This window comes from Palaemon carinicauda, chromosome 23 (genome assembly GCF_036898095.1).
Source record: "Palaemon carinicauda isolate YSFRI2023 chromosome 23, ASM3689809v2, whole genome shotgun sequence".
In the NCBI taxonomy this organism is placed as follows: domain Eukaryota; kingdom Metazoa; phylum Arthropoda; class Malacostraca; order Decapoda; family Palaemonidae; genus Palaemon; species Palaemon carinicauda.
Window position 1 is genome coordinate 62903167 of NC_090747.1, and position 17151 is coordinate 62920317.

Consider the following 17151-nt stretch of genomic DNA (forward strand, 5'->3'; position numbering starts at 1 on the left):
AACGAGGTTGACACAATTAATGACTCATTTATGAATGACCTACTTCTTTTGATATTTTGAGTCCTTCTTTTGAGTCCTTCACTCAAAAAAAAAAATAGTGATTCATCTAGTCTCCTTTTCATCCCAAAATACCTAAATTTATTTTCTTTCTTTGAAAACTAAAAAGAAATAATCTCCAATTTTTTTCCTTGTTAAAAAGAATTGTGCTGACGTTTGAGGAAATATATATTTTTTTCAAAATACATCCACTGCCTTTTTTAGCCTAATCCCACTAAAATATTGGTGGATCAAAATATCTGGATCTGGTATTAGGAAAAATAAGGACCACTTTGTATTATTATTATTATTAATATTAGAGACTGGCTTTAAACAACTGCATCAGAATTTGACGCCCCCCCCTAAAAAAAAGAACAAATGAAAGTTCAAAATGGCCATATGTGTTACTGTCCACTCCTAGACCAATAAAAGAAACATAGGGAAAGAAATGCAGTAGATAAATTACATTCATGAAAGATAATTTACTAAAATATATCAGAATGCATTATTTTATATTTTGTGATTGTATGTAGAATTAAAAAAACATAATTTGGTAATATAAAATAGGGTAATGTTGGTTTAATACTCTGTAATAATTAAAGCTATATTTTCCCATAAGAATTGTACATTAACGTAATTAGAGGATCAATGAATATTTGCAAGTTCTATACAGTAATGTACAGTAATTTTCGCTCTAAAACTATTGTTATACTCTATGAAATACAGTGAAATACGGTAGATAATTTATTGATAGTCATTCTTTCCCGAAATACAGTGAAATACAGTAGATATATATCATTAATAGTCATTCTATACACAGTAAAGATCTATTTTCCCAATTTAAACTCTTGGGTGACATACATTTTATGTATAATTTTGGTATAAAATGGCAGATTTAAGTGACACTTAAAAAAAACTGTAAGTTGATCAATTCTCGAGTTGTCATCAGTAACCCAAGCAAAGCCTCTGCTCAAAGTTTGTGTCAGAGTCAATGGCAGATCAGAGGCTATTGAATTGTTTTTATCAATATGCAGTGTCAGATAATGGCATCTGGAGGCACTTGCCATGTAACATTTGCACAGCAAACTGCCAAATAGAAATACTATACAATATGAATTGCAATTTTCAGCACAGTGCCAATCACCAGATTCTTGCACTCAACATTGACTGCTTTCAGAAGTCTGTGCCAGTCAGTAGATTTGTAGCAAAGTCTGTGCTAGTCATTATATTTGTAGTGAAGTCAGTCAGTAGATTTTTAGAGAAGTCAGTATATTTGTGGTATTTGACAATGTTTTATTTCCCTGATAACTAAGTAATGCCAACACAGAGGTCCTGATTTTTCTCAATGTGCCCCCTAAATGACCAAAAATTTAAAAAATTTAAAAAAATCATACTATACGAATTCCATCACAATCCAAAGATGTTTTGATTCACCAATTAATGTAAATATGCATCCCCTTTCCTCTCCCCTTCCCCCCCCCCCCCCCCCTACCAAACGCCCTCACAGGACTGCCTTGGATCTACTAAGCAAGGGCAGGGATCCCAATGGCGAGCCTTTAATGCTGCCTCCACCTTCGGCCGCTCCAGCACCACCAACCATAACTCCGTCCACCATTACATCTACACCCTACCTGCCTCCTGAACAGTACACGGGGTACAGCTTAACTGTGGGGTGAGTCTCTCTCTCTCTCTCTCTCTCTCTCTCTCTCTCTCTCTCTCTCTCTCTCTCTCTCGTAGGTGAATTCTATCAATTCGGTTCTGTCTTGTTCTTCCTCTTTTAGGTAGAGTATTTCAATTCGTTATTTCTCTTTTATAGAAGATTCTCTCTCTCTCTCTCTCTCTCTCTCTCTCTCTCTCTCTCTCTCTCTCTCTCTCTCTCTCTCTCTCTCTCTCTTTCGTAGGTGAATTCTATCAATTCGGTTCTGTCTTTTTTCTTCCTCTTTTAGGTAGAGTATTTCAATTCGTTATTTCTCTTATTATAGAAGATCTCTCTCTCTCTCTCTCTCTCTCTCTCTCTCTCTCTCTCTCTCTCTCTCTCTCTCTCTCTCTCAAGTATATTCTTTTGTTGTGTGAGGTAAGGCTCTCTCTCTCTCTCTCTCTCTCTCTCTCTCTCTCTCTCTCTCTCTCTCTGTAAAGGTTAGAGGTGAAAGAATTTTGGACAATGTTGATGGATGGATATTTAAGTAATGATGATTGATGGTCAATCATCATAGAATGATTTTTTTCTTCATCGTGGTTTGATGATGATTGATGGCTATTTTATTGGCATAACTAATCCAAGTTTGTTTCGTGTTCTGTCCTAATCTATTTTTATTCTATCTTGATGTCGGTGTTGTCTGTACGATAAGGTGTCTGTAGGCTACCCCTCTGGGATGAAAGTTCCTGTAGATATACGGAGCTCGTGTCCTGTAGAAGGGCCTCATTTGGAGATGTGTTTTGTAGGCCTGTAGAATCTCTACAGTCTTTATACGTAGAAGAATATGATTTAGGTAATTTATAAAGGTAATTATGTAGTAATTGTGTAGATACATAGACTGTGGTGGCCCATGTGGTAACGTCCCTGACTGGTGAACGCCGGAATGGGGTTCGAGTCCCACTCAGACTCGTTATTTCCTTTGGTTGCGGCAACCTTACCATCCATGTGAGCTAAGGGTGTGGGTTTTGCGGGAGACTATAGTTCTATCTGCTGAGTCATCAACAGCCATTGCCTGGGCCTCCTTCTTCCTATCTTGGATGGAGAGGGGGCTTGGGCCCTGATCATATATAGATATGTGATCAATCTCTAGGGCATTGTCCTGCTAGATAGGGCAATGTCCTTGTCCCTTGCCTCTGCCATTCATGAACGGACTTTAAACCTTTAAATAAGCACTGTACACTGTACATATGAATTAATGATAGCCTATAAACATAATTTGACAATGTACACACTGTAAAAGGAAATAGACATATTCTATAGACTTGTATTTGATTGTTTATAGATACTGTAGACATAGAGTAGACATATCTTATCAGTATAATAATACATTTTGAGGCACTGGCTTCTTGACTTAAATAAGACTACTTTAGATATGAAAAAATATATAAGGACATGAAAGAGATATATTGTTTAGACCAGGATAGACATTATGTAGACGACGTAGCTTTACTAATTTTTCCCAATGTAATTTGGAATTATTGTTATAATGTTTGTGACTCCACTATTAGTTCATTGCTAGTTTTAATCTATCCTATAGGTTACGTGTTCGTGAACGTCTCTGAAACGTGTTCCTGAACATGTCTGTAACATACTCCTCAACATGTCTGTAACGTGTTCCTCAACTGAACATGTCTGTAACATGTTCCTGAACATGTCGGAAACACGTTCCAGAACATATCCGTGTTCCTCTGTGTATGACACAGACCTTAGGAGTGTTATGCTATCGGCATTGGGTAACATATCAATGATTTTAAAGACATTTCGTCTTTAAAATCATTGATATACTCTTAAGTGTTTCTAAAAAAAAAAATTATAAAATACTTGATAAAATATGGACTTCCTTTGAAAGCAAATCTAAATTTTTACTTTTATTTTCGTTTACGTTTTTCATTCTACTTATATACACTTTTTTATCCATAAGAACACACACACACACACACACACACACACACACACACACATATATATATATATATATATATATATATATATATATATATATATATATATATATATATATATATATATACAGTATATACTGTATATATCAATATATATATATATATATATATATATATATATATATATATATATATATATATATATATATATATATATCTTATTTACTTTGATCTCTTTACTTCGTCTGTGTCTTGTCTTGTCTATTTTTTCATTGGTCTGTTCCATCTTTTCGTTGTCTTAATTTCCCTAATCATATTATCTTTGTATTTCTTCTACGCTAAACTACATTTCTCATAATCACGTTTAAGCACAAATTTATCTAACGATTGCTGTAGGTGTAGGTTTAGTTAGCCAAAATGTCTTTATTTTTGTAGTGATATTTTTTTATTCTATTTCAACGTAATATGTAATTAACATACTGCTTTATTAACCATGTATTAATTTATGTTTTAGAAATCTGTAGATTATGTAATTTTAGATTTTTTTTTACTTATTTGGCTTTGCAATTGCTGACATAAGTTTCTTTTTGTAGTTTGTTTATGGAAGATCTGTTTTAATGTTGTTACTGTTTTTAGAATATTTCATATTGTTCACTACTTCTCTTTTAGTTTATTTATTCCCTTATTTCCTTTCCTCACTGGGCTATTTTTCCTTGGAGCCTTTGGGCTTATATCATCCTGCTTTAACAACTAGTGCTGTAGTTTATCTAGTAATAATAATAATAATAATAATAATAATAATAATAATAATGATGATAATAATAATAGTAATATCCCTTTTCTTGGAATAAAATTCTCTCTTTTTAATGAATTTAATTAAACATAAAAGCACTTAGCATTCACACAGGCCTATGACATACATGACATATATAATTACCTTTTATAAAATAAACATAAATACGAGGACTTTTAAAAAGTAGGTAATGTTTCTCTCCGGAGAGTCAAGAAGTTTCGAAAAATGGCTTTGTCTAGAGAGTAAAGAGCTGCAGTCTCTCTCTCCTCCCCTGGCTCTTGTGTCTCTGCTTATGTCTCCATGGAACTTGGGGAATCCTTGGGGGATAAAAAGTTGTGAGAAAGGAGTCTTCTTTGTGATGAAGGAGCAAAGGAGGACTCCTTTATGAGTAAACATGTACAAACTTCGTGATAAATGACAAGATTGTATGTGAAATGAATTAAAATAAAAAAGATTATCTGAAGACATTATCTGAAGACATTCGCACTGCAATACAAGTACGCTGGTAAAAATTTGCTTTTAAAAAACCGGTGAAAATCTTGGAATAAATGTTGCCAGGCATATACCGTTTAAAAAAAAAAGAAAAAGGATATGTCTACGTAAAGAAGTGATATTAAGGTCACCAACCCGTAAAAAATAATAACAAAGTATAGTAAGAAAAAATTACGGTCGGCTGTATTTTACTGAAATACGGCTGAGAACGGAGAATATACAATTAAAATTGTAAAAAAGTAACACAGAATTCCTCATGATTAATCACTATACGTTGAACTCATTATTGTGCTTACAACAACAACAGAAGTTTCTACTCCACTGCAGGACAAAGGCCTCAGATACGTGTTCTGCCATGTCTGTAGTTTGGCCAGTTTTCATCAACATGCTGGCCACTGGGGAAATGTGATGGTGGGAGATTTTTCATCTTACAGCTCACAGTAAACCAACCGAATATGAGTGGTCCTGTCTAATACAGCTTTGCTGATCATACATACATATACCAAGGCACTTCCCCCAATTTTGGGGGGTAGCCGACATCAACAAATGAAACAAAACAAAAGGGGGACCTCTACTCTCTACGTTCCTCCCAGCTATGAAATCTGAAGTTGAAATATACACCACAATTCTCTCCTCTTTTTTTGCTGATCATGGCGATATATAAACCTTTTCACCATGTTAAGGTATCCCCACTCAGAAAGGATATTGAACGAAAGTACGCTCTAAATCTCTTTAACTCGAATGTACATTATTATATCCATCAAAAAAGAAAAAAAAAATGTAGTTTCTTGATTAATAATTCAACTTAGACAAATTTTCTAGAATATGTACAGCTATGAAATCTGAAGTTGAAATATACACCACAATTCTCTCTCCTCTTTAAGTGCCAACACAACAATATTCACAGAATGTTGAACTCGGCACAAAGCAGAAAATATCACGGGAACCCGAGGCACAGAGAGAGATTCACTCATGACCTTTGCATTATTCTCGGAAATAGAAATAAAAACGAGAAATTACTGTTGTTGACGATACATTGAATATCAATAAACAACACTCACTCACTTTCACATCCTTCCTTACGTCAACTGTGAATTCAGGAGGGGGCATAAACTTACTTTAAGGGCTGTTTTTCTGGTCCTATCACACAGAGGAGCTCTGTCCTTACAAGGCCTACAAATTTATTGTCAAATTTACAAAATCGAGGCACTTTGAAACTATGAAAGTCTTCAGTTCTTAAAATCCTTTATATTATTATTATTATTATTATTATTATTATTATTATTATTATTATTATCATTATTATTATTAACATTATTATTAATAATAATAGTAGCTAAGCTACAACCTTACTTGAAAAAGCCAGATGCTGTAAGCTTAGGGGGTCCGACTGGGAAAAATATCCCAGTGAGGAAAAGAAACCAAGAAATAAACAACAAAAGAAGTAATGAACAATTAAAATGAAATATTTAAAGAACAGTGACAACATTGAAATAGATCTTTCATATATAAGCTTTAGAAACTTCCAAAGAACAAGAGAAAGAGAAATAAGATAGATTAGTGTGCCTGAGTGTACCCTCGAGCAAGAGAACTCTTCCCCAAGACAGTGGAAGACCATGGTACAGAGGCTATGGCACTACTCAAGACTATAAAACAAGTCTTTCTGATGTCTAATGGGAGCTTGTTGTATAGTCTTGGGGCTGCATATTTGAAAGCTCTAAAACCTTCAGTAGATGTAGATCTTGGCTCCAATCATTTGAAACCATCTGTAACAATTCTGTAGCTTCTCTCACACATGATCACAGAATAAGAATGAGGCATTTAGCAAAATGGGAAAATATCTGTATCATCTCTCTATTTCTAATTCCAATTTCTGTTGTCCCATTTTATTTTCATAAATTAATCCTCCATACCTCATTTTTCTCTTAATGTAAACTTTCCTTAGTTTTAAATGCTACCTTAAATTTGTAGTTACTATAGTGTAGGCTTGTAGAAATTGTAGATGTGATACTCTTGTTTGGCATCTAATACATGTAGTGTAGTCATTTCATTTGCATATTGTTTCCATGCATTCAATTGCGTGTCTGTAATTACATTAATTTCTTTATCTCTATTGCTATTAATTTAAGTAAACCATTTCAGTCATGTCACCTTTCTCCATTCGTTCGTTTATAGTCTCAATTATGCTCTATTTTGTCTCAATTTTACATACTTTTAAAGTGTGGACTATAGCCTTGTTACAAAGGTATGATTTAGTAGCGGTGCCATATTTCCTATCTAGCGCTTCAGTCTTTAATGCAATGTCGCATGCTATGCGGGTAGATGTGGCAACACCGTTGGAAGTTGCCACATTCTCATCTGTTGCTTCAGTCTTTAACGCAATGTCGCATGCTATGCGGGAAAATGTGGCAATGTCGATGCAAGTTGCCACATTTCCCATCAGGCGCTTCAGTCTTTAATGCAATGTTGCATGCTATGCGGGAAGATGTGGCAACACCGTTGCAAGTTGCCACATCTACCAGACTATCACCTTTTCCCATGAAGAGACGATTTGGCCAAGAAAGTTTGGCAACACCACGAATTTTCTTGAAGTCTCGACCTTTTGTAACTGGACCTCTGTCTTTCCATTCATTCCTTGTTCTTTATAGATTATTATTTTATTTACTTTATACTAACAGTTTTACCCCTCTCTGTTGCACATTATATCCATCTGTAGGGTATAGGGTTCGCATTTAAGTCTAGGTACAATTCTGACCTAACTATGAATAGGTACTAGCGTTAGGTAGACAAAGAAGGTATCAGACGCATCCGCAAGATCTGTGAAGTCGAAAAGTGTACTTTTTTGACGCCACCCTCTAGAAATTTAGGAAGAAGGCCCATATCTTATTTCCCCACTTGTATAATGACCTAGTTTCCTATAGTTTTTCCTCTTGATCTATAAACTGTATAAGGTCATTTCCTCTCTTTACATTTTACCTGCTTCTTGTCTTTAAAGTATTTGTTTTTTTGTTCTTATTTTATGCCATCCATTTTACTTTGCATCCACATTATTCTTAGTTTAGCCTGTGGTCTGTGGTCGACCTTCGCCATCGTCATCAATCTTCCCTTGTCTGCTATTAAATCCTCTTTAGGGCACTTTATCCCTTCTCCATACCCAGCTCTTGTCTTGTTCAAGGAATTGGAGACTTTGGCCGCAATATATTGTTTTCCACTTATCCCACTTGCCATTTTAAACGGGTACTGTCTTTGATACTTACCTGATACTTTTTTTATCTTGTTCTACTTGTCCTTTCTTTAAACTGCTGGTCCATTTATCTAGTGACACCTGGCTCGTCCCTCTGTGTTCCCCTGTATCAGCGACTTCCTATCTCCTCTTTCCCTTCCAGAAATACCAATTCCATATTTCCCTCTTTTTTTTTCTCGAGATGTCTACCTGATTCTTTCTTCTCCTCCCTCTTCCAAACACCCCTGCCTTTGCCGGAACTCTCTCCCTCTTCCTGAACTCTCTCTCTCCTCCCCTCTCCCCTTCCTTCCTTCCTTCCTAACCTGGACATAAAGAAACATTGCAAAGCCCTGGTTGACACCCTGAAAACCCAACGTAATGGCGAGGGCCACTCTTCGCTGCGTCGTAAATGCTGGAATTTTTCAGCAGCCCGTTCAATTACTTTTCCACACCAGAAAAAGGTGGGATGTACGCTGCTGAGAGAGAGAGAGAGAGAGAGAGAGAGAGAGAGAGAGAGAGAGAGAGAGAGAGAGAGAGAGAGAGAGAGAGAGAGAGAGAGTGAGTTTATGGTTGAAATATTACAGACATTTATTCGGAAAGGTGTAGCCTCTCCAGTACGACAGAAAGAGTGCCAAGTTTAAAGTTTGCAAGTAAGCATATTAGTTCCATAATAACAGAGAGAGAGAGAGAGAGAGAGAGAGAGAGAGAGAGAGAGAGAGAGAGAGAGAGAGAGAGAGAGGGGGGGGGGTGGAAGGGTAGTTATCCAAAAGCAGATATTTAAGTCTCTCTCTCTCTCTCTAGTTAGTTCTAGCTACTGTACTATATATACAGACGAAAAATTGGAAGCTAAAATCGTTTGTGATATGTCATTGACACCATCAACGTCTTCATGACTTTTGTTGCGGTAAAATCACCCAATCATGGCTTTCTTCTCTCTCCAGATTCCTTTTATTCCACTATTTAACTTTTTAAATCTTTAATTCCTCAAATTTTCCCTCATTTTCCCCCCAATTAACCTTTCCTTCCCCAAAATCTCTTGTTTTATCTTTTTTCTCTGATTTTATAAACATCTTTCCTTTTATTTTCTTCTATAAACAGTTTTTTCACTAATTTCATTATGTTCCCCTACTCAGTGTTTAGGCTTTTTCTCGGGATAGGCCTAATACTTGGATTAGATTTGACAGTGACCCTAGAGTTTGACCTAGGACTCCATTTTATGTCAAAGGTTGGACTACTTTTTCCCAATTTTCCTTTAAGTTTAGACCAGATGTTCATAATTTCCTTTAGGCTGTGAATACGTATTCATATTTTCCATTTGGTTTGTACTTTTTGTTTCTTGTCAAGATTTTTTCCTTAAGGTTTGAACTAGATTTTCCATATTTTTCTTAATGTATGGACAAGATTTTCCCTGGTTTTCCCTTAGGCTTGACCTAGACTTTCATATTTTCTTGTAGTCTTAGACCGGCCATTCAAAATTTCCCTTTAGGTTTAGACTAGGCTTTCATATTTTCCTGTAGTCTTAGACCGGGCTTTCAAAATTTCCCTTTAGGTTTAGACTAGGCTTTTATGTTTTCCTTTAGACATAGATTAGCTTTTAAATATTCCTTTTGGTTTAGACTAGGCTTTCATATTTTCCTTTAGGTTTAGACTAGGCTTTCATATTTTCCTTTAGGTTTAGACTAGGCTTTCATATTTTTCTTGAGATTTACAGTAAGTTTTTATATTTTCCATTAGGTTTAGACTAGGCTTTCATATTTTCCTTTAGGTTTAGACTAGGCTTTCATATTTTCCTTTAGGTTTAGACTAGGCTTTCATATTTTTCTTGAGATTTACAGTAAGTTTTTATATTTTCCATTAGGTTTAGACTAAGTTTTCATATTTTTCTTTGGGTTTACACTGGGCTTTCTTATTTTCCTTTAGGTTTAAACTAAGCTGTCATATTTTCCTTGGCTTGGCTTCCATATTTTCCTTTAGGTTTAAACTAAACTTTTATATTTTCCTTTAGAATTATACAAGGCTTTCAAATTTTCTTTCATGCTTAGGCTAATCTTTCAAAATTTCTCCTTAGGTTTAGAAGAGACTTTCATATTTTTCTTTAGGTTTAAACTAAGCTTCCATATTTTCCTTTAGGTTTAGAATAGGCTTTCATATTTTCCTTTAGGTTTAGAATAGCCTTTCATATTTTTCTTTAGGATTAGCCCATGCTTTCATATTTTCCTTTAGGTTTACACTAGGCTTTTATATTTTCCTTTAGGATTAGAATAGGCTTTGATATTTTCATTTAGGTTTCGAATATGCTTTCAAATTTTTCTTTAAGTTTAACCTAGTTTTTCATATTTTCCCTTAGGTTTAGAATAGGCCTCCATATTTTTCTTTAGGTTTAAAGTAGAATTTTATATTTTCCTTTAGGTTTAGAATAAGCTTTCATATTTTCCTTTACGTTTGAACCTAATGTTATTAATACTTCAAGGCTGCTTTTTCCTTGGCCCTTCTCATTAAAGAAAGCTTATTCACAAGAGTTCAATCTTGTTTCTATTGCAGAGGAATCCATTGGTGTTGCAAGTTAAAAAGAGCATTGCAGAATGTTAAAATATTATTTTGAGTGAACTGGTTTTCATTAAACTCCTATTGGTGAAATTCTTGTTATTGTAAACAGCATGGCATGGGTTAGTTGCTTTCGCTTCCACGGTGTTTTTCTTTGTGTATTATCGGTGCGTGTGTTTTAAATACATGTGTATTTATTTTTATTTTCTTATTTGGTTTGTGTCTGCTATTTTTTTCTTTCTCTCGTCTTTTTTTTTCGTGCGTAAACAATTATTTATAAAAATATTACACGTACATGTATATGTTTGATATTTATCAAGATGTTCATAGTTGTGTATGTTCTTAAGAGAATGCATATATTTATTGCATTCATAATTAAGAAACTTATTGAATCATATTATGCAATGTAGGTAGTCACATTTACATGTCCATTTCGTAATTGTTTTTCATGTAATTTCCCATTTTGTAATCTGTAGAAAAACTGTCGAAACGCATTAAATTCCTTTTTACAATAAATACTAACGACCTAAGAGACTCGTTACATCAGCCATAGTAACAGGAACGATCGTGTGAACAAAGCAATGGGAACTAAAGTGAATTGAAATGCTTATACGAACAAGACATTCGGAGATGAGGTTGAACAGTTATGTGAACGAGGGTGGTCTTGGGAACTTTTAGCTTTTGGAAATCGAATTGTCAGTGAAAATGTGTATCGAGAGAGAGAAATATTCATGTTATTATTTTTTTATTAAAAGAAAAGCTACAACCCTAGCTGGAAAAGCAAGCTGATATAGTCCCAAGGGCTCCAACAGGGAAAAATAGCCCAGTGAGGAAAGGAAACATGGAAATGAATAAACTACAAGAGAAATGATCATCAAAATAAAATCTTTTAGGAACAATAGAGCTTTAGAACGTTAGAGATTTATGGTGTTAGAGCTTTAGAATGTTAGAGCTTCATAGAGGTGCTAGAGCTTTAGAGTGTTAGAATTTCAAGGTGTTCGAAGAACTTTAGAATGTAAGACCTTCCTAGAAGCGTTAGAGCTTTAAAATTATAGAGCTTTAAAATTATAGAGCTTAAAAATATAGAGCTTAAAAATATAGAGCTTTAGAATTATAGAGCTTTAAAATTATAGAACTTAAAAATCATAGAGCTATATAGAGCTTAAAAATTATAGGCTTTAAAACTATAGAGCTTTAAAATTATAGTGCTTTGAAATTATAGAGCTAAAAAATTACAGCGCTTTGAAATTATAGAGCTTTAAAATTATAGAGCTTTAAAATCATAGAGCTAAAAATTACAGAGCTTTGAAATTATAGAGTTTAAAAAATTATAGAGCTTGAAAATCATAGAGCTTTAAAATTATAGAGCTTAAAAATTATAGAGCTGTAAAATTATAGAGCTTAAAAATTGTGGAGCCTTAAAATTATGGAGCTTTGAAATTATAGAGCTCAAAAATTATAGAGCTTTCGAATTATAGAGCTTTAAAAGGAAGTGGTGTGGCACTTACAGTGATTGCAAATGCTGATGTTCCTACTGGGGGGTTGGGGAGGTCCAGTGGGCCTCACCAGCCCCATTACCTTAAGTGAATAACAATAACGCAGTTTTCTCTCTCTCTCTCTCTCTCTCTCTCTCTCTCTCTCTCTCATTCCGGTCTCTTCTTCAACCTCATTTGCTTATTCTTGCTTTTTATCTTCTTTCGTTATCTCCTCATCCTATTTATACTGTTTTTAGTTTCCCTTCTCTCTCTCTCTCTCTCTCTCTCTCTCTCTCTCTCTCTCTCTCTCTCTCTCTCTCTCTATTTCGTATTACATCCCTTTCTTGTTCCTTTCTACAAAGTGATGTAGTTTGCGGCTTCCTGAGAGAGAGAGAGAGAGAGAGAGAGAGAGAGAGAGAGAGAGAGAGAGAGAGAGACTGACTTGAAGGTGAACTGGCTATTAGAAGACTATTTACTTAAAACTAATAGCATTTAGTTATTGCATTCTCCTCTACCTTTTAGCATTCTATTCTACCAATTCCCTTTTATCCTTTTTCTTTATTCCACTTCTTCCACTTACCTCTTTAACTCTCCTTTTCCTTATTCTCTCTCTCTCTCTCTCTCTCTCTCTCTCTCTCTCTCTCTCTCTCTCTCTCTCTCTCTCTCTGGAGTATATTACTCAATAGTTCTGTACTTTAATGCTTTTAAATAGCTCTTTTTTCTCTCTCTCTCTCTCTCTCTCTCTCTCTCTCTCTCTCTCTCTCTCTCTCTCTCCTCTCTCTGGAATATATTACTCAATAGTTCTGTACTCTAATGCTTTTAAATATCTCATTTCTCTCTCTCTCTCTCTCTCTCTCTCTCTCTCTCTCTCTCTCTCTCTCTCTGGAATATATTACTCAATAGTTCTGTACTCTAATGCTTTTAAATAGCTTAACCTCTCTCTCTCTCTCTCTCTCTCTCTCTCTCTCTCTCTCTCTCTCTCTCTCTCTCTCTCTGATATTCATGTAGGACAGACAAAAGGACATTGTTCCAGTTAGGAGCAGAAAATTAAACTTACATAATTAAGGAAGTTATGATGTCCATCTGCATAATAGAAGGACACTTGCTTCTGTAGACAAATTTAGAGAGAGAGAGAGAGAGAGAGAGAGAGAGAGAGAGAGAGAGAGAGAGAGAGAGATAGATATCTGTCAACTTTAATTATCTCCTTACGTATGAGTTTTTAAGTTTACATTCTTCCCCTGTCTTACCCAATCTATGCAGTGTTTCTTCTGATATAAGTACATTCTCTTTTTCTCCTTCCCTCCTCCTTCTCTTCCTTCGCTATTTCTTCTCTTCCTCTTTCATTCCATGTAATACCTTTCATTGATCACCCTCTTTCTCTCATGTTCTTCATTACTTACATTTACTTTTTCTTTCTATACCTTTCCACCCTATCCTTTCTCCTTTTCTGTATTTATCCTACAATTCCTCTGCTATTTCTTCTCTCGGTTTTCCCTCCTCTTCGCTTATTCTATTTTCCTTCCATAATATAATTTCGTTCTTCATTTCAATCTTGTTGCAAGACAATTCTTGTAGTGTTTTCGCGAAGTAATTTATTTAAATATAAGTGTGACAGTGTGTGGTAGAATAAGATAAATCGGAACTCCGTTTTCTATGTGCTGTATTAAGCCGAAACCAAACGGTCCGTTTTCTATGTACCTTTTGAAACCGGAACTAAACTAAACTAGCTGTCCATTTAATTCTACTAGCTTCAAAATCCCATGCATCACACGCGTATACAAATCATAGGTATGCTAATGTAATCTTGTTTCTAATCTATATTAATCTACTTGTAATAGATTAACCAATGCTATCCATACGTCAGATACCGGCTGGCTATCAGTCTTTGATAATCGTGACTTACTTTTGGCTTGTTTTTTTTTTTTTTTTATCGATGTCGGCTCCGTAAATTTAATTGAAGGATCCTTGAGGATTATTCTGTTTAGAATCAATTATGAATAAAAAGAGGCTCGAACTAAAATAAGAAACGACCGAGTCGCCTTTTGAAGAAAGGGAGATTATATATATATATATATATATATATATATATATATATATATATATATATATATATATATATATATAGAGAGAGAGAGAGAGAGAGAGAGAGAGAGAGAGAGAGAGAGAGAGAGAGAGAGAGATAAAGTAGGAGTTGGAAAGCAGACTTATATAAAAACGAATTTGGAAGGAAATTCGCCTCTTAAAAGAAGGAAGATTATATGAAATATGGAGGTGGAAAGCAAATTCGCATTTTTGAAGAAAGTTAGAAAGGTAATTGGGAGTTGGTAAGCAGAATCAATCTTGAATTATGTTAGTATATATAAAATAGGTGATGTGGATCAGACTGGCTTCACGAAGAAAGGGATTCGGAGAGTAGGTTCGTAACACCAGGTCTTCATATTTGCTGATGGTGTTTTTTCGACATTTTACGTTATAGCTAAAATGAAATAAGGAATCTATAGATTACGGAACTTTCTACCTTCTCTTCTGTCTCCTTTCTTCACACATTATCTAGATAATCTGTTTATTTTATCAATTTTGCATTGTTTTACTTCTCATTTTTATAGTTTTACTAAAAACGAAAACTTCAAAAAATAAGAGGATTTTTCAGTAATAAATCAAGTTGCTTTTGGGTAATGTCTCAGCCTCTGTACCATTGTCTTCCACTCTTTTGGGTAGGCCTAGAGTTCTCTTGCTTGAGGCTACACCCAGGCACGCTATTCTATCGTATTTCTCTTCCTCTAGTTGTTTTAAGTTCATGTAGTTTATATATAAAAGATCTGTTTTAATGTTGTTACTGTTTTTTTAAGATATTTCATTTTAATTTTTCAATACTTCTCTTTTAGTGTATTTATTTATTGTTTCCTTTTCTCACTGGGCTACTTTTTCCTGTTGGAGCCCTTGGGCTTACAGCATCAAGCCTTTCCAAGTAGGGTTGTAGCTTAGCTTGTGATAATAATAATAATAATAATAATAATAATAATAATAAGGCTCCGGTTCGTTCATGTTTTGGTCATAGATCAACTATGAAGTCTTCTTCGTGTCAGGTCAATTTGGGTGTCATGGTGTAAAAAAGTGTAGTTCTGTCCAGTATGCTGAGGTCAAATGACCTCACTGTCTTGTGAGGTTAATGCTTTCCTAAGCTCGCTTCTTGATACTTTAAAAACATTTAATTTGTAAATATGGTGTGGGAGGACATGATGAAGCTTATTCAAGCTTTGTGAATCTCTTTAATTCCTTTTGGATTATAAAGCTAAGTAGAGTCTTTGATGAAAGTAGGATTGTAGGCCTAAGCTTGAAGATTGGGGTCGTAAACTAAAATATGATCTTAAGCTTGAGCTTAAAGAAAGGAATGCTGAGCTTGCTTTCATCTTGGAATATTAAGCTGACTAGGGATCCCAAGCTTAAGTAATGTCCATTATGGAATCGTCAGCTTCAGTGGAATAATGTTTGAAGTATCTCAAGGATTTGGGATCTCTCAAGCTTACCAAGTACTCTTCTGGCATCTTAAGCTTAAGAAAGAACCGGTTTTCAGCTTAAAATTGTCCCGAGTGGTTCCTCTCGAGTTTATTTGTGATGATGAGATGCTAATGATTGTGAAAATGATGGTGACTCCTCTCATTCCTTTCTATTCTTCTCTTCAAACTTCAATTTTATATTAAATTTCATATCTCTCTTTCAATATAATCATCAGCTCATAATCTAACGATTTTCAGGAATGAAAGGTTTATATCTATATAAACTTAAATTTCCTTTAGGTTTAACTTTTGTACATAAATTATGTATTGATTCTTTAAAAGTGAATTTAGCAACAATATTATGGCACATATTTGCATGGTAGTGACTTTTGAGAATTTATTATTGGAAGCATGCTGGAGTATTGACATAAGTATTAATTATTATGAATGATATATTAAATATTAATCAAGTATAAAATCATATTAAATATTAATCAAGTATAAAATCAAAGCAAAGTGAAATAATCCTTAATTATATAGTTTTTTATTTGAATTTGAAAAGAAAATGTGGAATCATTAATCATAATATATAGTTGTTTATTTGGATAATTTGGAAAAAATTGTATTTAAGATATTTTCAATTTACTGTAGGTACTTTGCTCAATGTATTTTTAATACAATAATACTTAAAGATGATTTTGAAGTTTTATTTTTTTTTTAAACCATTAATTACAAATGTTAATTAAAATGAAAAAATGGTTGATTCAATTATTTAAAATAATTTGTTAATAAATTATACATTTTGGTATTTAATAAATTATACATTTTAGTTAATTAATAAATTATACATTTTAGTTAATTAATAAATTATACATTTTAGTTAATTAATAAGTTATACATTTTGGTTAATGAACAAACCATACATTTTGGTTAATGAATAAATTATAAGTTTTTGTTAATGATTAAATTGTGTATTTTAGTTAATGAATAAACTATACATTTTAGTAAAAGAATAAATTACACATTTTGATTAAAGAATAGATTATAATTTTGGTTAATGAATAAATTATACATTGTAGGTAATATTTATATTTTGGTTAATGACTAAATTATACATTTTTATTAAGGAATATATTATAAAATTTGGTTAAGGAATAAATTATACATTTTGATTAATGAATAAATTATACATTACAGTATGCCCTTGTATGAGGATTACGCTGAAGTAGCCAACCTACAAACAGAGTATGACCCCACATCAATGGTCAATGGTAAGTTCACGACCTTTTTTTTTTTGGCAGGTTCATGACTTTTATATACATTTTGATTTTTTCGTTCCTTTAGTTTTATTACATGATTTGAGCTTTTTGGCCTTATTCGTTACAATTTTTTTTTCTTTTTAACAATTTTGCCCTCAATGGACGTACTGGTACGTTTCACAAAACTCATCCCTTTACCCCCAAGGACGTACTGGTACGTCCTTGCATAAAACTT

General features: G+C 33.8%; 1 protein-coding gene across 1 annotated transcript in view; it reads left to right on the forward strand.

The window, feature by feature from the left end:
* Window positions 1–17151, forward strand: part of LOC137617624 (KH domain-containing, RNA-binding, signal transduction-associated protein 2-like) — a 57656-nt gene that overhangs the window by 28204 nt on the left and 12301 nt on the right. Inside the window, exon 5 of the mRNA XM_068347629.1 lies at window positions 16855–16928. Within this exon, the coding sequence (XP_068203730.1) occupies window positions 16855–16928 (74 nt within the window). The remainder of the gene's footprint in view (window positions 1–16854; window positions 16929–17151) is intronic.